A 20,126-nucleotide genomic window follows, 5' to 3' on the forward strand; every position below is an offset into this window, starting at 1 on the left:
ATTGCACACGTTAACAAATGTTTGTGTTAACTGGTGGCAACAGATCTTGCTTACGGCTTTTAGGATTCGGGTGTCCATGGCTATGGATCGGGTGGTCGACTGGGGTTTTGACCCAGGGCGCCGAAATTTAGAAGGCACACGATATTGCTGCTGGAATGACACAAAATGATCAGCCCGGCGCACCTCTCTCTCTCTCTCTCCTCAAGGAAGGAAGGAAGGAAGGAAGGAAGGAAGGAAGGAAAGGAAAGGAAAGGAAAGGAAAGGAAAGGAAAGGAAAGTCACAAGGCCACCAAAATGGGTAGTTACGACGCAGGTCCCGTGTGTCATGTGTGAACCCCCTATGCGCCATCCGTGCATAGCTTCTACACACTTTCTCTTTAATTGGTTCTAACAAAGGCCTCTCCTTGGTTTCGGTTTTATTTACTTCTTTTTTTTCCTAATGGACTGATACAGCTACTTGCGATATTTCTCTAATTAGAGGTTTCTCTGCTGTACTGGCACTCTTAAGTACATGCCCCCCCACCTCCATTTGTTTCCCTGTTTGATGGCTGTTTGAGAACAGCCTGGATTAGTTATTATTAGAGCACCAGGTCTCTTAACTGATCTGCTGCGCCGGCTTCTGTGGTGCATTTTTCCATTGCTTTTGGGTGACTTCTTGCTTGCTTGTGTGTGTGTGTCCTTTGTTGAAATGACATCCCTTCAAGTGACCTCCAACAGGTCTTATTCTCAGCTGCCCTGCTCAGCTCTTAAAAACTCAAGGTTGTGGCTTCTTTTAGGGAGTCAGTCCATCTTGTATTGGGTCTTCCTCATCTCCTGCTGCCTTCCACCTTTCCCAGCATTATCTTTTCCAGAGGATCCTGTCTTCTTGTGGTGTGCCCAAAGTAGGACAGCTTCTGTACAATCACTATTGCTTCTAGATGAGGTTCAAGATTGATTTCATCTCAGACGCACTTGTTCCACAAACCTCCACCACCAGATTTCAAACAAATTGATTTTTTCCCCTTGTATTCCTTTTTTTTAAGGGGAGCTGTACTTTTTATGTACCTGGCACAACCCATGCTCTGTGACAGCAAAACTGTTTGATCACCCAATAACTTTGATGAAGAGCAAGGGTACATATCCCAACAGCACGAGGAAAGATTGAAAGAACTGGGCATGGTTAGCCTTGAGAAAAGAAGACGGACAGGAGAGAGGAGAGCACTTTTCAAATAGTTGAAAGGCTGTCCTGCAGAAGAGGGGCAGGATCTGTTCTCCATCATCCCAGAGTGCAGGATGCATGAGAATGGGCTCAAGTTGCAGGAAGCCAGATTTAAGCTGAAGATTGGGAAAAACTTCTTAACTGTTAGAGCAATATGACAATGGGACCCATGACCTCAGGAGGTGGTGAGCCCTCAACGCTGGAGGCTTTCAAGGGGAAATTGGACAACCCTCTGTCCGATCTGCTTTGGTTTGGATTCCTGCCTTGAGCAGGGGGTTGGACTGGATGGCCTTAAGAGGCCCCCTTCTGATGCCATGATTCCAAGATTCTACGAAACGAGCCTGGGTTTGATCCCATGAACCCCCTTTCTGTCCCATTCTCACCCAGGAAAAAATAGGGCATTGAGGAGAAACCCACCAGAACCCTCTTCACTCCCTGATGTGCTAGTTCTCTCCTGCTAGGGAGGGGAAAGGCGGGGTGGAGGAGAGCATTCGAACATGCAACCCCCAACACGGGGGCCTGAAGCCACGCAATCCTGGGGAAGCGTTCTCCTTTGCTTTGCTGGTTGCATAAAACCAGCCCTCTGTGCTTTGCACTTCTTTTTTTCAGTGGGCTCTAATCTGTGGGGAAAGACCACGGAGTTCAAGGCACGCCATGTGCGCCCTGTGACTCAGAGGGGGAGAGCGCCCCCTGTGGAGACCCCCTCCTGTGACAAGGCTCAGCCGGGGGAGAGTGTTCGCCAGGCCCCTGCCGTCCCTTGTCTGATTCATGGCTCCTTCGCCTGCTTCTACATTTCCCCCACATTCCCTGTGACTCATCCCCTCGCCGATTGCCGAGCAAGGAGTCGGTGTGCATTTTATGATTTCCCCCGCGTTATTATTAGTAGTTTAGCATTCTCTCTCAATGGGAGCCGAGCCGGAGCACCTGGCGGGGGATGAAAAAGCGCAAGACTTCCCACTTGGAGTTGCGAAGCTAGCGCCCAGCCGTTGGGGCAGGGCCAAGGGGGAAACTGAGGCAGAGGCCGCCTACGATGGAATAAGAAGGGCTGAGCTGAAAAGAAACCCAGTGGCCAGGTGGGCTGAAAATACGAGCACTGGTACTCCACAAAAGGAACATTTCCCTTCTCTTGCGGTGGGGGTGTCAACTCTTGTGACAGTTAAAATCCAAGGATAATGAATTTATGAATAGAAATCATGCGCCATCAAGACGATTCCGGCTTAAGGTGAACCTTGTCCAGGGTTTCCCAGGTAGAGAAGACTCAAAAGTGGTTGACCCTGCCCTGGGACTGTGCAGCTGGCCCAAGGCTACCCAGGCTGGCTCTTCTGGATCGCTCAATGGTTTAAGTCTCCGGCTCCGGAGCCAGAGGTTGGGAGTTTGATTCCCTCCATGGGGCCTCCTGGGAGAAAAGCCAGCCTGGGTGGCCTTGGGCCAGCTGCACAATCCTAGGGACCCCCCCCCCCGAAGAAGGGAAATATATTAATGTATATTCTCTACCCGAAAACCCTGAAAAGGGTTGCGATCCGTCGGAATTGACCTGAAGGCACCGGAGTCTTATTAACGAATTAAAAATCTAAACTCCAGTCGTTTCTGACACTCTGGCCTTCCCAGCCTTGCTTCGTGCGCGTAGGCACCTGTATTTTGCACAAGGCCATACATAATGGAAGCCCAGCCCTTGTTTTCGAAACCCGTGTTATGGAAAAGCAGCCCGAGGGAACCAGCCTACCTCCTGGCTCCAGAACAACAACTGCATGGGGGTGTTGTTGTTTTTTTCATTAGAACAGGAAAAAAAATAATCACAGGCACTGCAGGTGATTATCGAAAGGCGGCAGAAGGAAGCAAGCGCTAATCACCTTTGCTGATGGGCGTTATTAGTGCAGCCAGCTGTGCCGGGGAAATCCCCAGAGCTGAGCCAGGGGGCCTAGAGGACATCCATCCTACCCCCCAAGGGCTGAGCCTTCCCGAAAACCTAGGAGGTGTATTGTGCCACGGTTGCTAATATATCCCATCAAAGCACTTCCAAATCGGGGGTTTCCAGGCACAGGAAAACGTTCGAGCTCCCAATTCTGACTCCCCAGTCTGTTTCCAAAGCCACGCGGGGAATTCGAACGCAGCTCTCTCCTTGCCTGACACAATACTCCCCTTCCTCAGCCTCATTCTCCTTGTGGTGTTGGTCTCAGGTGCCGTCAAGTCCAAACTGACTTATAGCAACCCCACAAAGACTTTCGAGGTATTTAAGGAGTGATTTTACCCGTTCCACACGCACAGTGAGTTTCTGTGGCTGGGGGGGCGAGGATCCGAAACCCAGGCCTCCCGAGTCCTAGTCTTTCGCTCTATCTACTACGCCACACACTGGGTACTCCACTGAGCAACCAAAAACAGCTGTACTTTCTAAGACGGGCTTTGATTGCAGAATCGTACAGTTTAACAGTTGGGAGGATCTTAGGGTGCTAAATAGGAAATCTGTATTTCACACACCCCTGGCAGAGGGCCACCCAAACCTACTATCAAACAGTTTTGTCAAAGTTTTCCCTAATATTGATCTGTCCACATCCTTGGCCACCCTTTGCTTCCGTCCTGGTGAATTCAGGACCTCGCTTTTTGCCCCAGAATAAAAATATAACTCCATTCACACACATAGTCGACTCCTAGAAAGGGTTCACAGGCCAAACAAGGCAATATTTCCCCCAACATTTTGGACCCCTAGCTTATGACGGTCGCTGGCTGGAGAGCTCAGTGGTTAACGTCTCCGGAGCCGGAGGCTGGGGGTTCGATTCCTGCTTCTTCCTCCCCGGAGACGAGCCAACCTGGGTGGCCTTGGGGCCAGCGGCGGCACACAATCCCTGGGCACCCCCAGAAGAGGGGAAGGGGGGGAGCACATCTGAGTCTTATCTGCTGGAAAATGCTGAAAAGGGTCACCAGAAGTCAGAACTGACTTGACAGCACATGGATGATGAGGAGGAGTCCTGAGTCCTCTATGCATTCTCTGAACTGCTGTTGTTTTTACTGCATGGGAAGAGAGGTGAGGATTCAAAAGCACAGATCCAAATATCTTCTCGTGCAAGGCCTTCCTTGCACGAGAGAGGCAGAGGTGGGGTTTTGGTGGCTCCGGCATGATGATGGAGCATCCTTTTAAAAACAAAAACAACTCTCTCCTGATGCCAGAAAAGCCACCCCCATCAGCCTCTGAAGGGTTGCTTCGGCTTCATCTCCATCCTCTCTCTTCGCCATTTAAAAAATTAATAATAACTTTATTCTCCTTCCCATCCTTTGATCGTCCTCTGAAATCTTGCTTGCGTTTTCACTCCGAGACCAAAGTGTGAATAATTTAAGGGATGCCCTATCTGTGTCAGTCTCTAATCAGGCTTTGACAGGTGCTCAGTAGGTGGGGAGGGGGGGAAACGAGGGGTGTTTGTGTGCTATTATGGGATAGATTCTGGAGGATAAGTTGTCTCTGCTAGTTTATCCCAGACTTTGTGAACGTTGCATCCTTCCGGCAGCCTTTCGACGCGGCACGGATGCACATAGGAAGGCGCACGTTTATACACTTCTCCTTTGAACTGCACGGGTCTGATCACCACCGTTGTGCTTTTACACTGGTTTATGGGAGGGGGGGGATAAACGGCAGCTGCGACAGACACTCCAAGGAGTGTTACCAAGGGTTTAGGTCATCTGTTTGAGGGTCCTACCTTGGATTCTGCCAAGCACAGAGGGTGGGGGGAGATGGCAAAGGGAGGGGGGACAGGGAACTCCAGCAGCCCCATGGGTTGGGGGGTTGGAACAAATTGGAAGCCTCTGAGCAGCCTCTCTGGGGGGCTTCCAAATTGTCCTGAGCTTCAGAAGGCTTGGCCTGCAAGGGGGACTCTGGGGACTCTGAGTTGTAAGGAAAGGAAAGGAAAGAGGGAAGGGAGCAAAGAAAAAGAAAACATGTACTGTATTGATTTGGCCAAGGGCCCCTTCTGGGCGGGTCCCAATAGAATAGAACAACCGACAACCCTTCCTGATCAAACAAACCTTCCATTATATTCAACATCCATTTCAAAGTAACAAGAAGGGCGGATATGAAACATTCTAACCGAAATCCCATTCAACAAACCATTGGAGACAAGGATGATTTTTTTTTCCCTAACCCAAACTCTGGGTGTTTCTGTATCCCCTTCCCCGACCCCCCCCGCACACCCACAACGGGGGGGGGGCTGCCTTCCAGCAGCACTGAAACGGTGGCTCTCCCCCTCCCCGGGTGTGAAAAAGCCTCAGGCCCACCCCTCAAAAAAACGGGGATGCTGGGCACTGGAGTTAAAAAAAAAAAACAGGAGCGTCCCCAAATCCGCCTGCGGCGATGGGAGCTGGAGTCCAAGCTGCCGGGGACGGGAGGGTGGGAGTTGTCGTCTCTCCTCCTCCTCTCCCCACCCCCAAGGATTCTTCCGCGCTGGCTGAGGATGCTGCCCGGCCCTTCCCGGCAGCGCCTTTCCCCCTCGGGCGCCCGGAGGAGGCTGGCCCGACCCGCCTCCGCCTCCTCCGCCTTCTCTGCCGGGGCTCCTCCCGGCCTGACGTGGCAGCGGCGGCGGCGGCAGGGCGGCCCCCATTGCGCGCCTGGTCGCGGCTCGGAGCGCGATGGCCGGGCTACTGCCGCGGACGCCGCCTGGGGCTCCCCCTGGGTGGCCGCCGAGGCTGGTGCTTCTCCTGCTGCTGCTGGCGGGGGTCTGGCCGGGCCCCCTGCGCGCCTTCGAGGTCGACTGGCGCCGCCTGGAGGGGCTGGCCAGGGGGAAGGTGGAGGTGAGCCCCCCTCCGGCCCGCCCAGCCTGGTTTGGAGACCCCCTTGGGGGGCGGGGTTGGGGGGCGCAGGAAATGGGGTCTGGAGGGGGGTCTGGAGCGTCAACAGGAGGCGGTGCCCGCGAGCATGCACAGAGCGCCTTGGGTCAAAGGGGTAGGACAGGAGGGGGGGAGCATGGGGGTTAAAGCTTCCCTCCCAGTTCCTATAGAAACAGGGTGCAATGGGGATAAATGTGGGGCGCGGAGGGCCCTTGACCAACCACGGAAAGCAACCGGTGAGAGGGGTATGTGTGTGTGTGTGTCAGGATTTTATTTTATTTTATTCATTCATTCATTCCCGCCCTTTCTCCTTAAGAGGACCCCCACCCTCGGCAAGGACATCGCTGGCATTTATGGGGGAGTGCTGGGTCTACAAGGATCTTGGAAAAGGGACTGGGGGGGGGAAAGGGGGGGGAAGGAGTAACCGCAGCTTCCAGAGCCCCTTTGTCAGCATGGCAGAGTTGTGGTTCAAAACCTGAATTCTTTTCGGTTCTGGAAATACAGATTAACATTTAGCTGAAGGAGAGCCTCTAGCGTTAGAGGCAGTCTACCTGCAAGGGCCAGTTCCCAGAGAGAGAGCGTGGGAGAGGGCGGGTTATGCTTATGGGGTTTTGAGAAACGCTTGGTTGGCGATGAGGGTGGCAGGATGTTGTTAGGGGTCTGGGGGACATCCATTCTGGACTGGGGAGGCGCAAAAGAAGGGGGGTTCAAGGCACAAAGTAGCCCACAATTCGAATGGGTGTCTGGCATCGTTTGGGCGGCAGTTTGGCAATATTCGGGTGTGTTTCTGTGTTCGCCACAAAGCCACACAGCTATAAAAACAGCGTGAAAGCAGCGCACAAATTTTGCAAAAATTTGAAGGCGATACCAGGCGCCCGGGCGGAAAAAAATATCCAGTCCTGTGGCCGAGTTATAACAACCTCCTGTCCAGCCCCACCCCATCCCGGCTCTTCTGAATGAAATCAGTTGCTTTTAAATGTGTTTTTAATATTAGTTTCGTTTACCGTTTTTAATAGGATCCTTGTTTTGATTCTTTTCAAATATTTGTATACTTCCTGCTTTTTTAAAGCTTTTAAATATCGTCCTTTTAATGACGTACTCCGCCTTGCGTCCTTTTAAGGAGAAAGACGGGGTAAAAATATTTAAAATAGATAAATTCGCTCAAATCCAATTAAATGCAATCTGGCTCGGTTTGCATGAATTCCCTCGAGGCCTTCTTAAAATGGCTTTGAAAAAAATAAAGGCCACATTTCTCTGTGCGATGCAGGGATATTTCTTCCCAAGCACACTGAGCCGGCTTGAGCATTGAGTGGCCCTGTGTGACCCCGCAAGCTGGCACTTTTCCCCTTCCTGATGGGGCAGGAATGGGGTATTTGTCTTTTCTGTCCCACGAGAAGCCATTCCCCATCATCACTCAGCAGCGATAGCTGCTGGATCCCACGGTAACGGCCGTGGGTCTGGGGTTGGTGGTGGAGAACGCGGGGCCTCCATGGTCAGCAGCAGTCTATCTGAATAAGGTGCCGGGAGACACAACAGGACAAAAGCTAAGTCTTAGGCTGGATGTATGCATCTCTCCATGTAGCAGCCTGGCTGTATTGTGGAAAATGTCTTTGCTAGGGACGGGAAGGGGCTTATATGTGCCGCAAACACACACCCCCATTTAAAAATCTCCTTTCTTCTCTCTTTTCCTGCCTGCAGAGCTGTGGAGGATGACGGCTGAACCGCCTGAAAGAGGTAGGCCTGGCTTAAGCTCTGCTCTTCTCGTGCCGCCCCCCCCCCCTTTTCGAAAAGAGGATCCAGGAGGATTTGCAGAAAATTAAATCGGCAAATTGAGAGCGCGCGGTGCAGAATTAGAAACGATTTTTTCCCCCCTGTGGTTTGAAAAAGGACAGCCAGGCCTCTCACCTGAGTGGGGAGGATGGCTCGCCCAGGTGTTGTTCATGGTGGATGATGGGGCCCGGATCTCCTCCCTCTTTGAGGTGCATTCTCTTTAAGCCGCTCTTAGACTGGGTTGCCCTTTGAATTGAAGGGGCTTCATCCGGACGTGGGAGGATGCTGACCCCGGGAGTAGCTCAGAGGGAGAAAACCTGGCCTTCTCGGTGGCTGCTCCCCGACTCTCGGATCAACTTCCTCCGGATATCCGCCTGGCCCCTTTGCTGGCAATTTTTAAGATGCTTTTTAACAACTTGGCTCTTCCGACAGGTATTTTTATTCTGATTCACCCACTTAAACTCTTAGCCAGTAAGATCGTAAGGCTGCTGTTTAAAAGGCTTAAACGTTTTAATATTGTTGTTGTGTTTTATTATGATTTCTTGCATTGTATTCGTCTTTATACTGGTATTGAGGTTTCACGATTAGAAGTTCGGTTGACTGTTTTGCTTTCCGTTTCGTTGTAAAATCACCCCGGGTGCCCTTTGGTTAGTTGGATGGGGGTGAATAAATAAAATAAAATCAATCCATAAAAGGGAGGGCTGTTGTTCAGCAGAGCAGAGAATTTCCACAGGATGATGCTAATGCTGAAGGGTGTTCCCCCGTTTTATAATCTTAGCCCCCTTTTTTCCATCCCTAGTTCCAGTGTTATAATGTTCATGTCAGCTGTTTTTGCAGGCTTGTTGTGAGTAGAATTGAAGAGACCCATTTGATTTGCCCGGAAAACTTTAAGGGGTTATTTAAAATGCTACATTTGATTCCATGGGGACTAAGGATGCGTAGTCTCCCAGCTTTGAGGGTGAAATTAGATTTGACAGGAACTCCAGAGGTATTTATTTAGAGATTACAAAAAAAAAAAAAATCTGAGAATTCGGATTTGGGGTTTGTGACCCAGAGAGATCGGGGTAGAGAGAGGTTCTCCCATGTCTGCTGCTGTGGTTAAAGAAAAAAAAATTAACTTTATAAATATAAATCTCAGTTTTCAGGGGAAAGCATACTTTCTGGAAGATTTGAGTTTACAGTTCTTACATGCCGGGAGGGGGGAAAGGCATAGATTTTTCTGGCGTTACAAACTTAGTAGCAGGGATGAAACTTTGGCCTACAAAAATAGCTCAGGGCTGTCGGCTTCTCAGGCCGGATGTGGCCTACGGGATAAGGGCAGGGTCTAATCTAAGGGCGGCCAACTTCTGAAGCTTCGGGACGTTGGTTTTTGGCTCATGGGACCCAAGAACTTTGAAATGAGCAAAACCCACTAAAAATCAAAACCAAATGTCGCCGTGAAAGCCTGCTGCCGGTTGTATTTTTGTAGATTCGGGAACGAGAACGTCAGAAATTCTTCTCCGTGATATTGCAAAGCCACTGTGTCCAGATGCTTTTTGCAGGGGTTTCCCCCCCCCCCACAGAGGGAGAGATCTGGGGGATGCAAGAAGGGGGCCTTGTTTCCAGCTCTTGACACCCACTCTGGCACGCTGTCACAACCCTTTCCCCCACGCCCAAACGAGGGTGGGAGAGGCAGGAGAGCAAAAGCCGGAGTGATGGAAGCACAAAGCCCTGCATGGGATTCGGATAATCTTTTTCGCCGTCAGCGACCAAATTCAGCACAAATTCAGCACGATTTTATTTCGCCCTGTCCTTGAGCTGCAGGGAATAACGCTAAGCCCCGCACCAAAGGGAGCAGCTCTGGATTCCTTCGGATTCGACTAGAAAACCAGCGTCAAGGTGGTACAGTAACTGGTGTGAATACCCCGGCATTAAAGAAGTAAAACGGAGCCGGTATATATGAGCAACTGAATTCCACACTGTTTCTCTCTCTTTCTTTCTCTTCCAGGTGAAGGCCTTTATCACGGAAGACCTTCCTCTTTAGTATCCTTCTCATGGGTTATGTAGTTCCTAAGCCTTGGAGCGGGAAGGAGGAGGGGGAAAAGGGACACCCTTGACCCAGGTCCAGAGGCTTGGAACTGGGCAAGGTAGCTGGTTGGAGAGCTCAGTGGGGTAGGTCTCTTACTGAGGAGGCATAAGTTGGGAGTTTGATTCCCTGTGACGACTCGAGAGAGAGAAGAGCCAGCCTGGGGGGCCTTGGGCCAGCTGCACAGGAGTCCCAGGGCCACCTGGGAAAAAGGGAAGGAGAAAAAGGGAAGGAGAAACTGCTCCCAAGTCTTCTTTACTGAGAAACCTTTAGAAAGGGTTGCCATAAATCAGTACAGTGGTGCCTTGCTAGACGATGATAATCCATTCCACTGAAATCGCTGTTTAGCAACATCATTGTCTAGCGAAAAGCATTTCCCCAATGGAATGCATTGAAATCTGTTTAATGCATTCCAATGGGGAAGAATTGTTACTGTCTAGTGAAGATCCGGCCATAGGAAAGCCGCTTTGCAAACTGCCGATCAGCTGTTTAAATCGCTGTCTTGCGAAGCTTAGGTCCTGAAAACACCCGTTTTGCGAGTGCGGAGGGAGCTGTCAAAATCGTCGTCTATCGAAAATCGGTTTGCGAAGCAGGGACCAAACATTGTCCAGCGAAATTCCCCCATAGGAATCACTGCTTTGCGAATTGCTATAGCGATCGCAAAAAGCCAATGTCTAGCGAAAAAACTGTCATGCGGGGTAACTGTCTAGCGAGGCACCACTGTAGTGACTTGACAGCACAGGATTCTTATATTATTGTCCGGCAATTTATTTTTCTTAGACTACGCCTCCCAGAATCTCCAGTGATTATGTGACCAGTCGAGACCTTGAGCCCTATGGTTTGGAAAAGTTAACTTTCTCAGATCGATTCTGGCTTGAGGCAAATCTTCTGGTTCACGAGGGATTTTCTGGAGGCGATTGAAGAAGCCGAGGGTTGGATCAGGGAATGCGCAGGTTTCAGAGCCAGGAGGGGCTTGCTTGAGCCCTCCCCAAAAGTGAGCAGGGAGGGGGGCGATGCAGCCTCCAGAGACTTCCCATTCCCTGTTTTTGCCTCTAAGCAGTGGTTTGATTGAAGAGGCCATTTAAAAGTGCTCAGGTTCCATCCGGATTTAATTCAGTGGCCCTACTGGTCACGACTGGTGAGAATCAAGAGGGGCAGCCACAGAGCTGAAATGCAGAGAATCAGGGGTTGCTCAACCTGAAACCCCGGCCAGCACAGCCAGTGGCTTCTGGGAGTTGTAGTCCAAGAACACCTGGGGACCCCCGGTCGGGACACCGCAGGCCTAGAGGATGATGTTCTGCACTTTCCTGCAACGGTGCCCACAAAGGCCCAATCCAGCCTCCTTAACTCTCTCTCTCTCTCAGTCACAACCTCGTCATGAAACACCTTGCCGGGGCGGATCCTGAACTGGTGCTGCTCAGCTCCGGATACAGAGAGCTGGAGGTGAGAGCAGATTTATCACCCTTGCAGTTGGCATAACCCACCAAAAAGGGGTTTAGCGGTCAGGGCCGTGCCAGGCAAAGGAGCCCGTCCTGTGACGGGTTCTAAGGAAACCCGTGGGGCTGGCAAACCGGTCTGGCAGGGCGGGCCTCTCTTTTGGAGACTTGCCAGCCAGCTGGGCTTCTGCTCCACTCCATTCCGGTTGGTGGGAGGGGAGGAGGCACCAGAGGTATCTCAGTGCACCCGAGTGGCTCCAGTTCCTGCCACTGGTCCTTCCTTTTTTGTTAGAGGATCCCCCTCAGTGACATGACCCGGGAGGAAATCAACCACCTGGTCCAGGAGCTGGGCTTCTACCGGAAGGAGACCCCCGACGGCCCCGTCCCGGAGGAGTTCCAGCAAGCCCCAGCCAAGCCCCGGCCGGCCTCCGAGGAAGCCAAGAAGAACCCCAGGCCAGAGGAGAAGGGGGCTACGGGCGAGGAGCTCTAGAGAGATGGGCGCTCTAGAAAAACCTCCGGGCTCTAGAGATCTGGGCGTTCTAGAAGACCTCCGGGCCCAGGTGGGTCAGCAAGAAGATCAGGTTTTTTTAATTCTGGGTGATGCGTTGGTGCAGGATCCATCCAGCAGGGCTGTGGGTGGGCTGCAGGAGGGAAGTTAAGCCAAAGAACACAGCATAGGCTGCAAATGTAGCCCGTCACATGGAGAAAACACCATCCGTTTCTAGTCCTCATTGTTGCAGAGACATGCTTGGACACGCTTGTGCGCTACCGGCTGACGTTTTGTCCAAAGTATAGGGCGTCAGCTTTTCGACAACGGAGATGATGCAAAATAAGGGAAGGATAGCGTTTCCTGAAATCAGGCCGAGGGACACGCCTCCTACAAGTTCCAGCTTCCAGTTCGCCTCACTGCCATTGCCAAATTTGGGTTTCATTTAAAAAAAAAAAAACCTTTAAACATTTGTACGAACCGCCATCTGGAAGCAGCTGCGCCCTACGGTGGCTTGGGCCAAGTGGCCACCACGTGGCGTCAAGCCAGGTCTGGTGGCACAGAAGCTGGCCCTTGCCCCACTTCTTTCCGGAGATGAATTCTCGAGGCTGCCCCCTCCATTTGCAAGATCGCCCGCCCTCCGTCCCCCGGCGAGTCCTGCTGCACCAGTGCTCTTAAATGCCTTCGTTTCCGCTCACACCGTAGACCGCCTCCACTCTCTCACCCCGTCTTAAGAACGGGTCGCTGTGGGTTTTAATCCCCCGCCGCTGAGCTCCATGGGCCGGGGACAGGATGAAGCCCTTTGCAGAAAACTCTGGTGCAGAGGGCCGATCAACAAAGTGTCCCATCCGGCTCAGGAGCAAAAGCATGCCGGGAAATATGACCCACTTCCCCCCCCCAAAAAAAACCCTCTTCAATTGTGTATTAAAACATTAAAAAGTCCTGCTTGTCCATAATGCTGGTGTGTGTGTTTGGGTTGCTTCTCTGGGATCAGAATGCTCCAGTCGGGACCTCCCTGAAGACCAGCCGGATGGTGGACGGGCCCCTTTCCTCCACCCGGGGTGACCCTCACCTTGGGGCATTCTCTCGAGAGGGTGCTTGCCGGGCATAAGCAGGGCTGAACTGAGCTGTGCCCCAGGCAGAGAGCCCGAAATTAGGGAGCCCATGCTTCTTTTCCTGCCAGTCTTTCTGCTTCCAGGAGGAAAGGATCGCTCCCTTTTGCAAAAGCCCACGTGGATCATTTCCACAAGGCTTCTAACCCAAGGGCCGTGGGGTGCTCCTTCTCAATCTACCATGTTTCTACCCTAACAAGTTTATTTGACCTTACCTGCCATTTTCCCCCAGCCTGCATTTGCCATGAAGGTATCTTGATGGTCTGCCGAATTATCCGTTCTCTGTATTCTAGTATAATTCGTGGCCATGCGGAGGGTGCCCGTCCTATAAACTGATCCGTTGCGGGGCACTTTGGAAATAAGACCTGAAGTTCTATAAGGTCAAAAGCCACCATGATGCTGTGGACAGACTGTGCAGGACTTGGATTCAAATTCCTGGGTCTCCCAAGTCCTGGGAAGTTTGGGGGGGGGGGTTTGGAAATGGTAAAACCCAATTGGGGTAATAACATTACGAGATCAACCCAGTGTGGGGAGAATAGCTGCACATGACCCCCCTCCCATTCCTAAATGTGGGCTGAAGAGATCCAGAAGGCAGCATGCTTCCTTCATACTCTGATACCCGCTTTGTGCCCCAGGCACAAATCAAGACGGCCACGTCCCGGGGAATCAAGGGCTCCCACAGCTGCGCGTCCACCATGACCACCTCCGGTGGGTGGCTGAGGAGCCTCAAAGGTGCTCCCAGGCGGACCCCGGAGCGTATTTGTCCAGAAAAATCAACATCACTGTAGATGCAACCTCTTCGGCCTGCTTCGATAACGCCAAATTATTTCAGTCCGATAGAACCGACGAGCCAAAGCTATCCAGAGTGTTAAGTAGCAGACGTTCAGATGGAATTGGGTGCATTTTTGGAAGGGGAAAACCCCGGGGGGGGGGGACATTTTGCGACCTCTTCTTTCCGAGAGGCCTTTCTCCTTGCCCGAGGAGAAACCCCCTCCCTTTGGGGTGCCGGTGCCAGCTTGACGCCTGAGCCTTGAAAGGAGAGTCGGGCCCTGCATGAGGGCAGGACAAGGAGAGGCAGGAAAGGATCGGTCTATCCAAACCTTTTTATTGTCTCGCTGGTGCCCGATACCAACATTCTTGTGCTAGTGTAAGAATGGTTACAATCCGGCGCGTGGTCAAGAGCCGACAGCGGTGCAGCGGAAGAAGCCCAGCCCATGGTCCACGTGTGCCCGTAACCCCAGATCCCATCGTTCCCTCCTGGCGTGACCTACCACCATCGCCACCTGCCTTGCCTCATTCGCTCTCTTGCAAAAGGGATGCCCGGGGTGTGTGTGTTTGTGTCTCATGGAAAGAAGGTTCCTTCCAGCCGGGAACCGTAAGGAGCCAAGCGTCCAAGGCGAGGTCCCAGTTGCTGGAATGGAGCGCAGTTGGGGACGCGGTGGTTTCTTTAAAAAAAAAAATTAAAAGGGCCGATGGGCACTAGGACCACCAGCACGGCTTGGGAAGAGTTCTGCCTGAAATTTCTGGAGAACCCACGGCTGCCAGTCAGAGCCGACAATACTGGCCTAGATAGGCCAAGAGTCTTTTTCGGTAGAAGACCCAAAGGGGGTCATTTCAGAAGCGAAGTAGAGTCGCACCCGGTTTGTCTTTAGACAGCAGATCGGCAGGAAGGGCTAGAAAAGGCAGCTGCCAGTCAGAGATGGCAATACAAGGCTGGATGACGGGCCAGATTCCATTGAAGACCCCTTTTTTCCCTCTGGTCTGTGCTGGACGGTCCCTTCCTGGCTTCTACTCTCTCATCATCTTCAGGAAGGAAGCACCAATGGGCCTCGTGTTTTCTTTGTAAAGGACTGGCACCTTCTGTCTCCCTCCTTTAGACCTCCATGGAGGGACAAGGGCCTTTGTGTGTGTCATTTGAAACAACAGCAACACACACACACACTCCGGTGGCGAGTCTGAAGCACAGACCGTCGATGGCGCGCATCCAGATCTCTCCCTGTGGAGGGTTCTGCCATGCTTGGGAGGGTTTGGAGGTGGGAAAAGCGCAGGGTGCAGGCTACAAAACTTTTTTTTAAAAAAAGAAAATAACTTACAGAAAATATTAATAATAATAATATAAAAAGCATGTGTGAACGAGGAGGCGCTGACGCCGGTCCTCTCCTCAAAGTGACGCGCCAAGATGCCCCACTGCCCCCACCTCGCTTAAATGGCCGCCTGCCCCGCCCGGCTGCGATGGGGAAGGGAGGTGGGCAGGGGAGGACCGCCCCTCGGCCATCTCACTGTAGGGAGCTTTCTTCCCAGGGGGAGGGAGGGATCGGGGCCAGAGGTGTGGGCACGTCCTGCCTTCCTTCCTTCCCCCAAAGTCCCACCTGGAGGGCGGGGGGGGGAGGGAAGCCAAGCGAGGCTGGGCTCCTGGGTTTGGGGGGGGGAGAGGAGGGGTCTCCGGGGAGGGGGGGGCGGAGGCGCTAGAAGCTTTGCTGCCGCATCCGAAGCTCGTGGCGCCGCAGGTGGTTGTAGAGGGACTGGACGTAGGTGAAGACGCACTTGGCATCCGGACGCTTCCCCATGATCATCATGTCTTCCACGTCCACCAGCGGCACGCAGTCCACGAGCATCCTGGAAAGAGAGAGAGAGAGAGTGCGCCGTCACGGCAAGCACCCCACGAGGAGGAGGAAGAGGGGGAGAAAGGAGGAGAGAGGGATGAGGAGGGGCGGCCGCCGTCCCAGCATCTCCCAACAGTGTTGGAGGGAGGAAAAGCCACCCAAAAGCGACAAGCCGGTGGTTAAGAGGCATGCAATGGCTAGCGACAAAGCCGTTGCTTGGAGAAAACGAAGACGTTCAGGCCTGGCGTGCGGCGTTTCTTAAAATAAGGGGGCCTTTCCAGGAGATCCTGGTTTGGCCTGACCTACGGGAGGGTTGTGGGGGGGGGCAAGTAGGGACGGGTAGAGAATGGACAGAACATTCACAGCGACCCTCGTTGACTTGCCTCCATGGGCTAGGTCCCATTTACAACTAGAGTAGACCTACAGAAATCTGGGGAGCTCGTCGGAGGGTTGACTCACAAGTCCCATCCATTTCGAGGGGGCTGGACTCTATTAGAGGTTCAAGACTGGGGCTGGACCAAGGCCCCCCCCCCCAAAAAAAACCCTGATCTGGACTAATCACCCTCACCTCAAAACAACGGTCTATATAGTCTTTGCCCTCTCTCTCCCCACAGCGAATAACAAGAGGGCGGGAAGGAAAATAAACTCCCCTTTCTTTTAGCCTTCAGGAAAAAAGATGGAAGGGAAGGAGTTCCCGATCATTCCTATGTGCAGGACACACAAAAATGAGCTCAAGTGACAGGAAGCCAGATTTAGGCTGAATATTTGGGGGGGGGGGGGGACTCTTAACAATTAGAGCAGTACGACAATGGGACCAATTACTTTGGGAGGAGGTGAGCGCCCCAAAAGCTGTGGAGGCCCTCAAGAGAAAACGGGACCACCCTCTGTCCGACCTGCTTCGATTTGTATCCCTGCCTTGAGCAGGGGGTTGGACTGGATGGCCTTAAGAGGCCCCTTCACGATTCTAGGATTCTGTGATTCTTTCGCCAACCTCACTCGATGCCAGCCTTCCTCTGGGTGTCATTTAAATTTCCCAAGACGTGCATGCTAACTCATTATCTGCAATGAGCCTCGCGTCTGCCGTAGGAACGAGAAAAGCCTTCCGTCAGCACCGTGACTGCAAACTGGAGACAATTCATTCCTAACCAGCAGTACTTGAGTTTTGCCACCAGAGACCAGTGGAGTACGGGCTGGACACCCTCCGTTTCTCCCTCCCCTCGTCCCTCCTTGATCCAGACCAGAACTTCTCCCTGGAGTCAGAAGCAACATCTGGGGGGGGTGGGGGGGGTGAGAGAGAACCTGGCTAAGAATCAAACGCTCCGGGCTGGCAGGCAGGCAAGCAAAAGCCAGCAATTACAGAGGTGTGGTTGTTGAGATGCGCTTCTTGATGACCCCACCAGCCGGGTACACGGAAAAGGAACCAGGGGCAGAAACGGACGGCCAATAGCAGGGAGGGGGACTCACGTGGCGGGACTCGCCGTCAAGTCAGGCTTAAGTCACACCAGTGACTTGACTTGAAGTCTACTTGTATTCCCCCCCTCCCCATTACTTGGATTCAACTTGTGATTCGTAACTTACCCACCCCTCCCTTTTTCTGGGGGGACGACTTGTTTTTAATAGGAAACTTGGGACTCAGACCTCCAAAGACTTGCCAATATCCCTGGCAAAGAGGACAGAGTTACAAGCAAACCGATATTGGTTCGGAGAGGACCCAGACATGGGGGAGCCCACCTCTGGGGGTTTCATCGTGTGCCCCCAAAGGCTTAAGCCGAAGAAAACCCATTCGTCCTACATGTGTCCAGGGCGGTTCTTGCTGCAGTAAACTAGAACAGAGGCAGCTGGTGGGGGGGGGCTCACAATGAGAAATACATCCAATGTACATCGGTTTTATGACTGGTGACCCCGTACCGCCTTCTCCCAACGCAGCACCCTTCAAAACGTTGGGTCTACCAGGGGCAGAATCCTCTTAGCTAGGGGGAAAGTTGCAGGCCAGCTACGTACCTCTGGGGGGCTTCAAGTTATCCATCGTGGCTCGAAAACAGAAAACCCCATTTGAATTAACATCTGAGCAGTGGGGTTGATTCAGGTTAGAGCCCCATGTGCTTATATTTCGGCTGCTTAACTTTAACTTAGCTCTCCTTATTTTCGGAAGATCATTTTTTCTAGGGGGAATTCTTTGATTTTTACCCCACCAGCCCACCCGTCTTTCTCCACTACAGAGAACAACAGCGAACCGTGTCGACTGGGAAATTAGCGTGGACTGCCCCCCCCCCCCGTCCTTTACACCGTGGTGCAAGCGAGCACCTCATTCAGAAAGGCAACCCCCAAGAGCTGAAGAATTCAAACCAGTAAAAGCACAGGATTCGGGACAGGTTTCCGAAGCGGGCGAGGTGGAATCATGGAGGAGGAGATGAACTTCTCATCCATGGCTTAGCAGAATCCTTAGATCTAGAATCGGGGCCGGCAAGGCAGTGGCCACATGGCCGGAGGGGGTGGGGGAAAAGAGCAGGACAGATCTACAGACTTTAACTCCTAGCTTGTGGGCTTCGTGGGGAAGACCCGTTTGGCCAGCCTCAGAGAGAAGTACCTTTGAGAAATCTCCCTGCTTGGAGGAAGCATCACAGGGATGACCCCCTGATTTTGGACTCCAAATCAGGCACAATGGCATTGGTCGTCCCACACCATCCAGGGCCTCCCCCAGCTATGGCAAAGTTCTCCAAAGCCGGCTTATCATGCCACTGAGCACCAAATAGAATCCAGACTGAATCCGGCTTCCTCATCTTTTCCTTTCTCCGAAAAGCCTTTGAGTCAAGAGTTTCCTTGCCCCTCTCTGCAGCCTCCGGTGAAGTCCATGCGGAGAACAAGGGGGGCTCGAGAGAGGTCACTGACAATGGACCCCCCCCCACCCCCTCTTTTGCAGGCAGCCTGGGTGATGGAAAAACCTGGGTGAGCCTCCAGAGCAAAGCCGGGCTGCCCTTATAAAGCCATTGTTTAGCCCGCTCAGCCGGCTGTGTACCCGGCGTGCTCCCGGGAGGCCGAGACATTAACAAGGCCGGCCTGAGTCACTTTTTCCAGGGCCTCGGCTCCTCCGGGACTTATAAGGACAGAGCAAACAGAAAGGAGAGCTGGAGGAGGAGGAGGAGGAGGAGGCGGCGTGGGGGGAAGAGGAGAAAGAGGCTTCCCTTCTTCACCTGGCCTGCTCCTTAAGCCCTGCTGCCTCCGCCAGAGGAAAACAGGGCAACGTCATCGCAAGGGGACGGATCGGGGAGCCTTGCTCCTGACCTCTTCTCTGCACCGCTCGGAACAGAGCGGGTTCCAACGCCAGAGCTGGCAACGCCGCAGAGGCATTTGGGGGATAAGTGACCTCAAAGACGGTCCGGGGACACGGAGACGCACGGCGCCCCTCGTAAGCACGCTGGGACCCTTCTGTGCACAAATGATTTTGCAGCTCAACCGGACGATGGCAATACAAACCGATCCCACCACCGGGCTGCTCTCTCACTGTTGGCCTCCCGGCACAGGTCGGTTTGTTCTCAGGACACATGGCTGCCGTCTGCCAGTGCAACACTGGCCCCCACACACACACGTGCGCCGCCCCGCCCCCCCGCAAGCAAGGACCGAGAAGACGAGGATTCTCACCGTAGCTCCACAGAGAGGGGAGGCTAGGACTTTTTGGTTTTAACCAGCCCTTTCTGGACCAAGCAGCGGTAGAACTCCTGGATATAAGTGTACACGCACTTCCAATCCGGCTCCTTCATCCGGACCATATCCTCCACGTCCAGCAACTGGGGGCACTCCGCGTGTGTCCTGGGGATGGGGGGGGGAGAGGGAAGGGTGGGGGTGGGTGGGGGGCAGGAGTGGGGAGATAGCCAGTGATTGCAGCCCAGACAGATGGGGAGTGGAGGGGGTCGGGGAGGGGGAAAGAGAGAGAGAGAGAGTCACCAAGAAACAAGAAGAGGCCGGAGGGAAAAAACACAAGAGATAACATAAATCCAATTGACATTCTCTGTGTGAGACCCATGTACATGCTCGGGGATGGACGTGCAATGCAAACACGGGAGGGGCTGTGGCACGCACGTACACACGCACGCAGACACACACACACGCTGGGACTCGCACGTCATACAAGTGAGACCGACAAGGAAAGGGTGCAACAGAAGGGTCGCCGGGAGCAAGGTGTGCCGGGCATGAGCAAGGTGGAGCACAGCTCCGGGTCGGAACACAAGCCGAGACGGACAGGTGGAGAGGGAGGAAGAGGAGGAGAAGAGACAGACAGGGCAAGAGAAGAGCGGTGCTCTTGCGCCCATTCCAAGGCGAAGCGTTCTTTCCCTACGGCTGCGGTTATAGGGCCGCGGGAAACGGCTCTCGCCTCGTCCTTGGAACTGGGCCACGGCACAGCTGGAGTGCCTGAAGCCGAGAGGGAGACACGGGGAAGGGGCTGCGGCAGCACAGGAGTTCGGGCCGTGGGAGGAGGGAGTCGGCTGCTCTCGGGGCCCACGGACCGGGTTCTTCCGGGGGGAAGAAGAGGCGGGCCGAGAGGAAGGTGGGAGTCACAGGCGCACGCAACCCTGCAGGCTAGGAGAGCCACCCGGGGCCCGCATGAAGATGGCCCTCTGGGTTGGTAGCCGTTCCACGGGAACATCTGG

The 20,126-nt window shown here is 53.3% G+C and overlaps 2 protein-coding genes across 6 annotated transcripts in view; one reads left to right on the forward strand and one right to left on the reverse strand.

Annotated features, from left to right (window-relative positions):
* The first annotated feature begins 5,725 nt into the window (after positions 1–5,725).
* On the forward strand, positions 5,726–12,721 carry SELENOM (selenoprotein M). The gene is made up of 5 exons (XM_072983167.2): positions 5,726–5,971; positions 7,706–7,741; positions 9,765–9,799; positions 11,207–11,285; positions 11,571–12,721. The coding sequence occupies exons 1-5, from the start codon at positions 5,810–5,812 to the stop codon at positions 11,766–11,768; spliced, it is 510 nt and encodes a 169-aa protein (XP_072839268.2). The 5' UTR covers positions 5,726–5,809; the 3' UTR covers positions 11,769–12,721.
* Positions 12,722–13,965: 1,244 nt separating this feature from the next.
* Positions 13,966–20,126, reverse strand: part of SMTN (smoothelin) — a 66,050-nt gene continuing 59,889 nt past the window's right edge. For 4 of the 5 annotated variants that reach the window (XM_072983640.2, XM_072983639.2, XM_072983635.2 and 1 more), the window contains one exon: positions 13,966–15,493. In XM_072983640.2, the coding sequence (XP_072839741.2) occupies positions 15,343–15,493 (151 nt within the window). In that variant the 3' untranslated portion in view covers positions 13,966–15,342. Of the gene's footprint in view, positions 15,494–19,119; positions 19,288–20,126 lie in introns of all 5 variants that reach the window. The other variant, XM_072983637.2, reaches the window with a different exon arrangement.

This window comes from Pogona vitticeps, chromosome 14 (genome assembly GCF_051106095.1).
Source record: "Pogona vitticeps strain Pit_001003342236 chromosome 14, PviZW2.1, whole genome shotgun sequence".
In the NCBI taxonomy this organism is placed as follows: domain Eukaryota; kingdom Metazoa; phylum Chordata; class Lepidosauria; order Squamata; family Agamidae; genus Pogona; species Pogona vitticeps.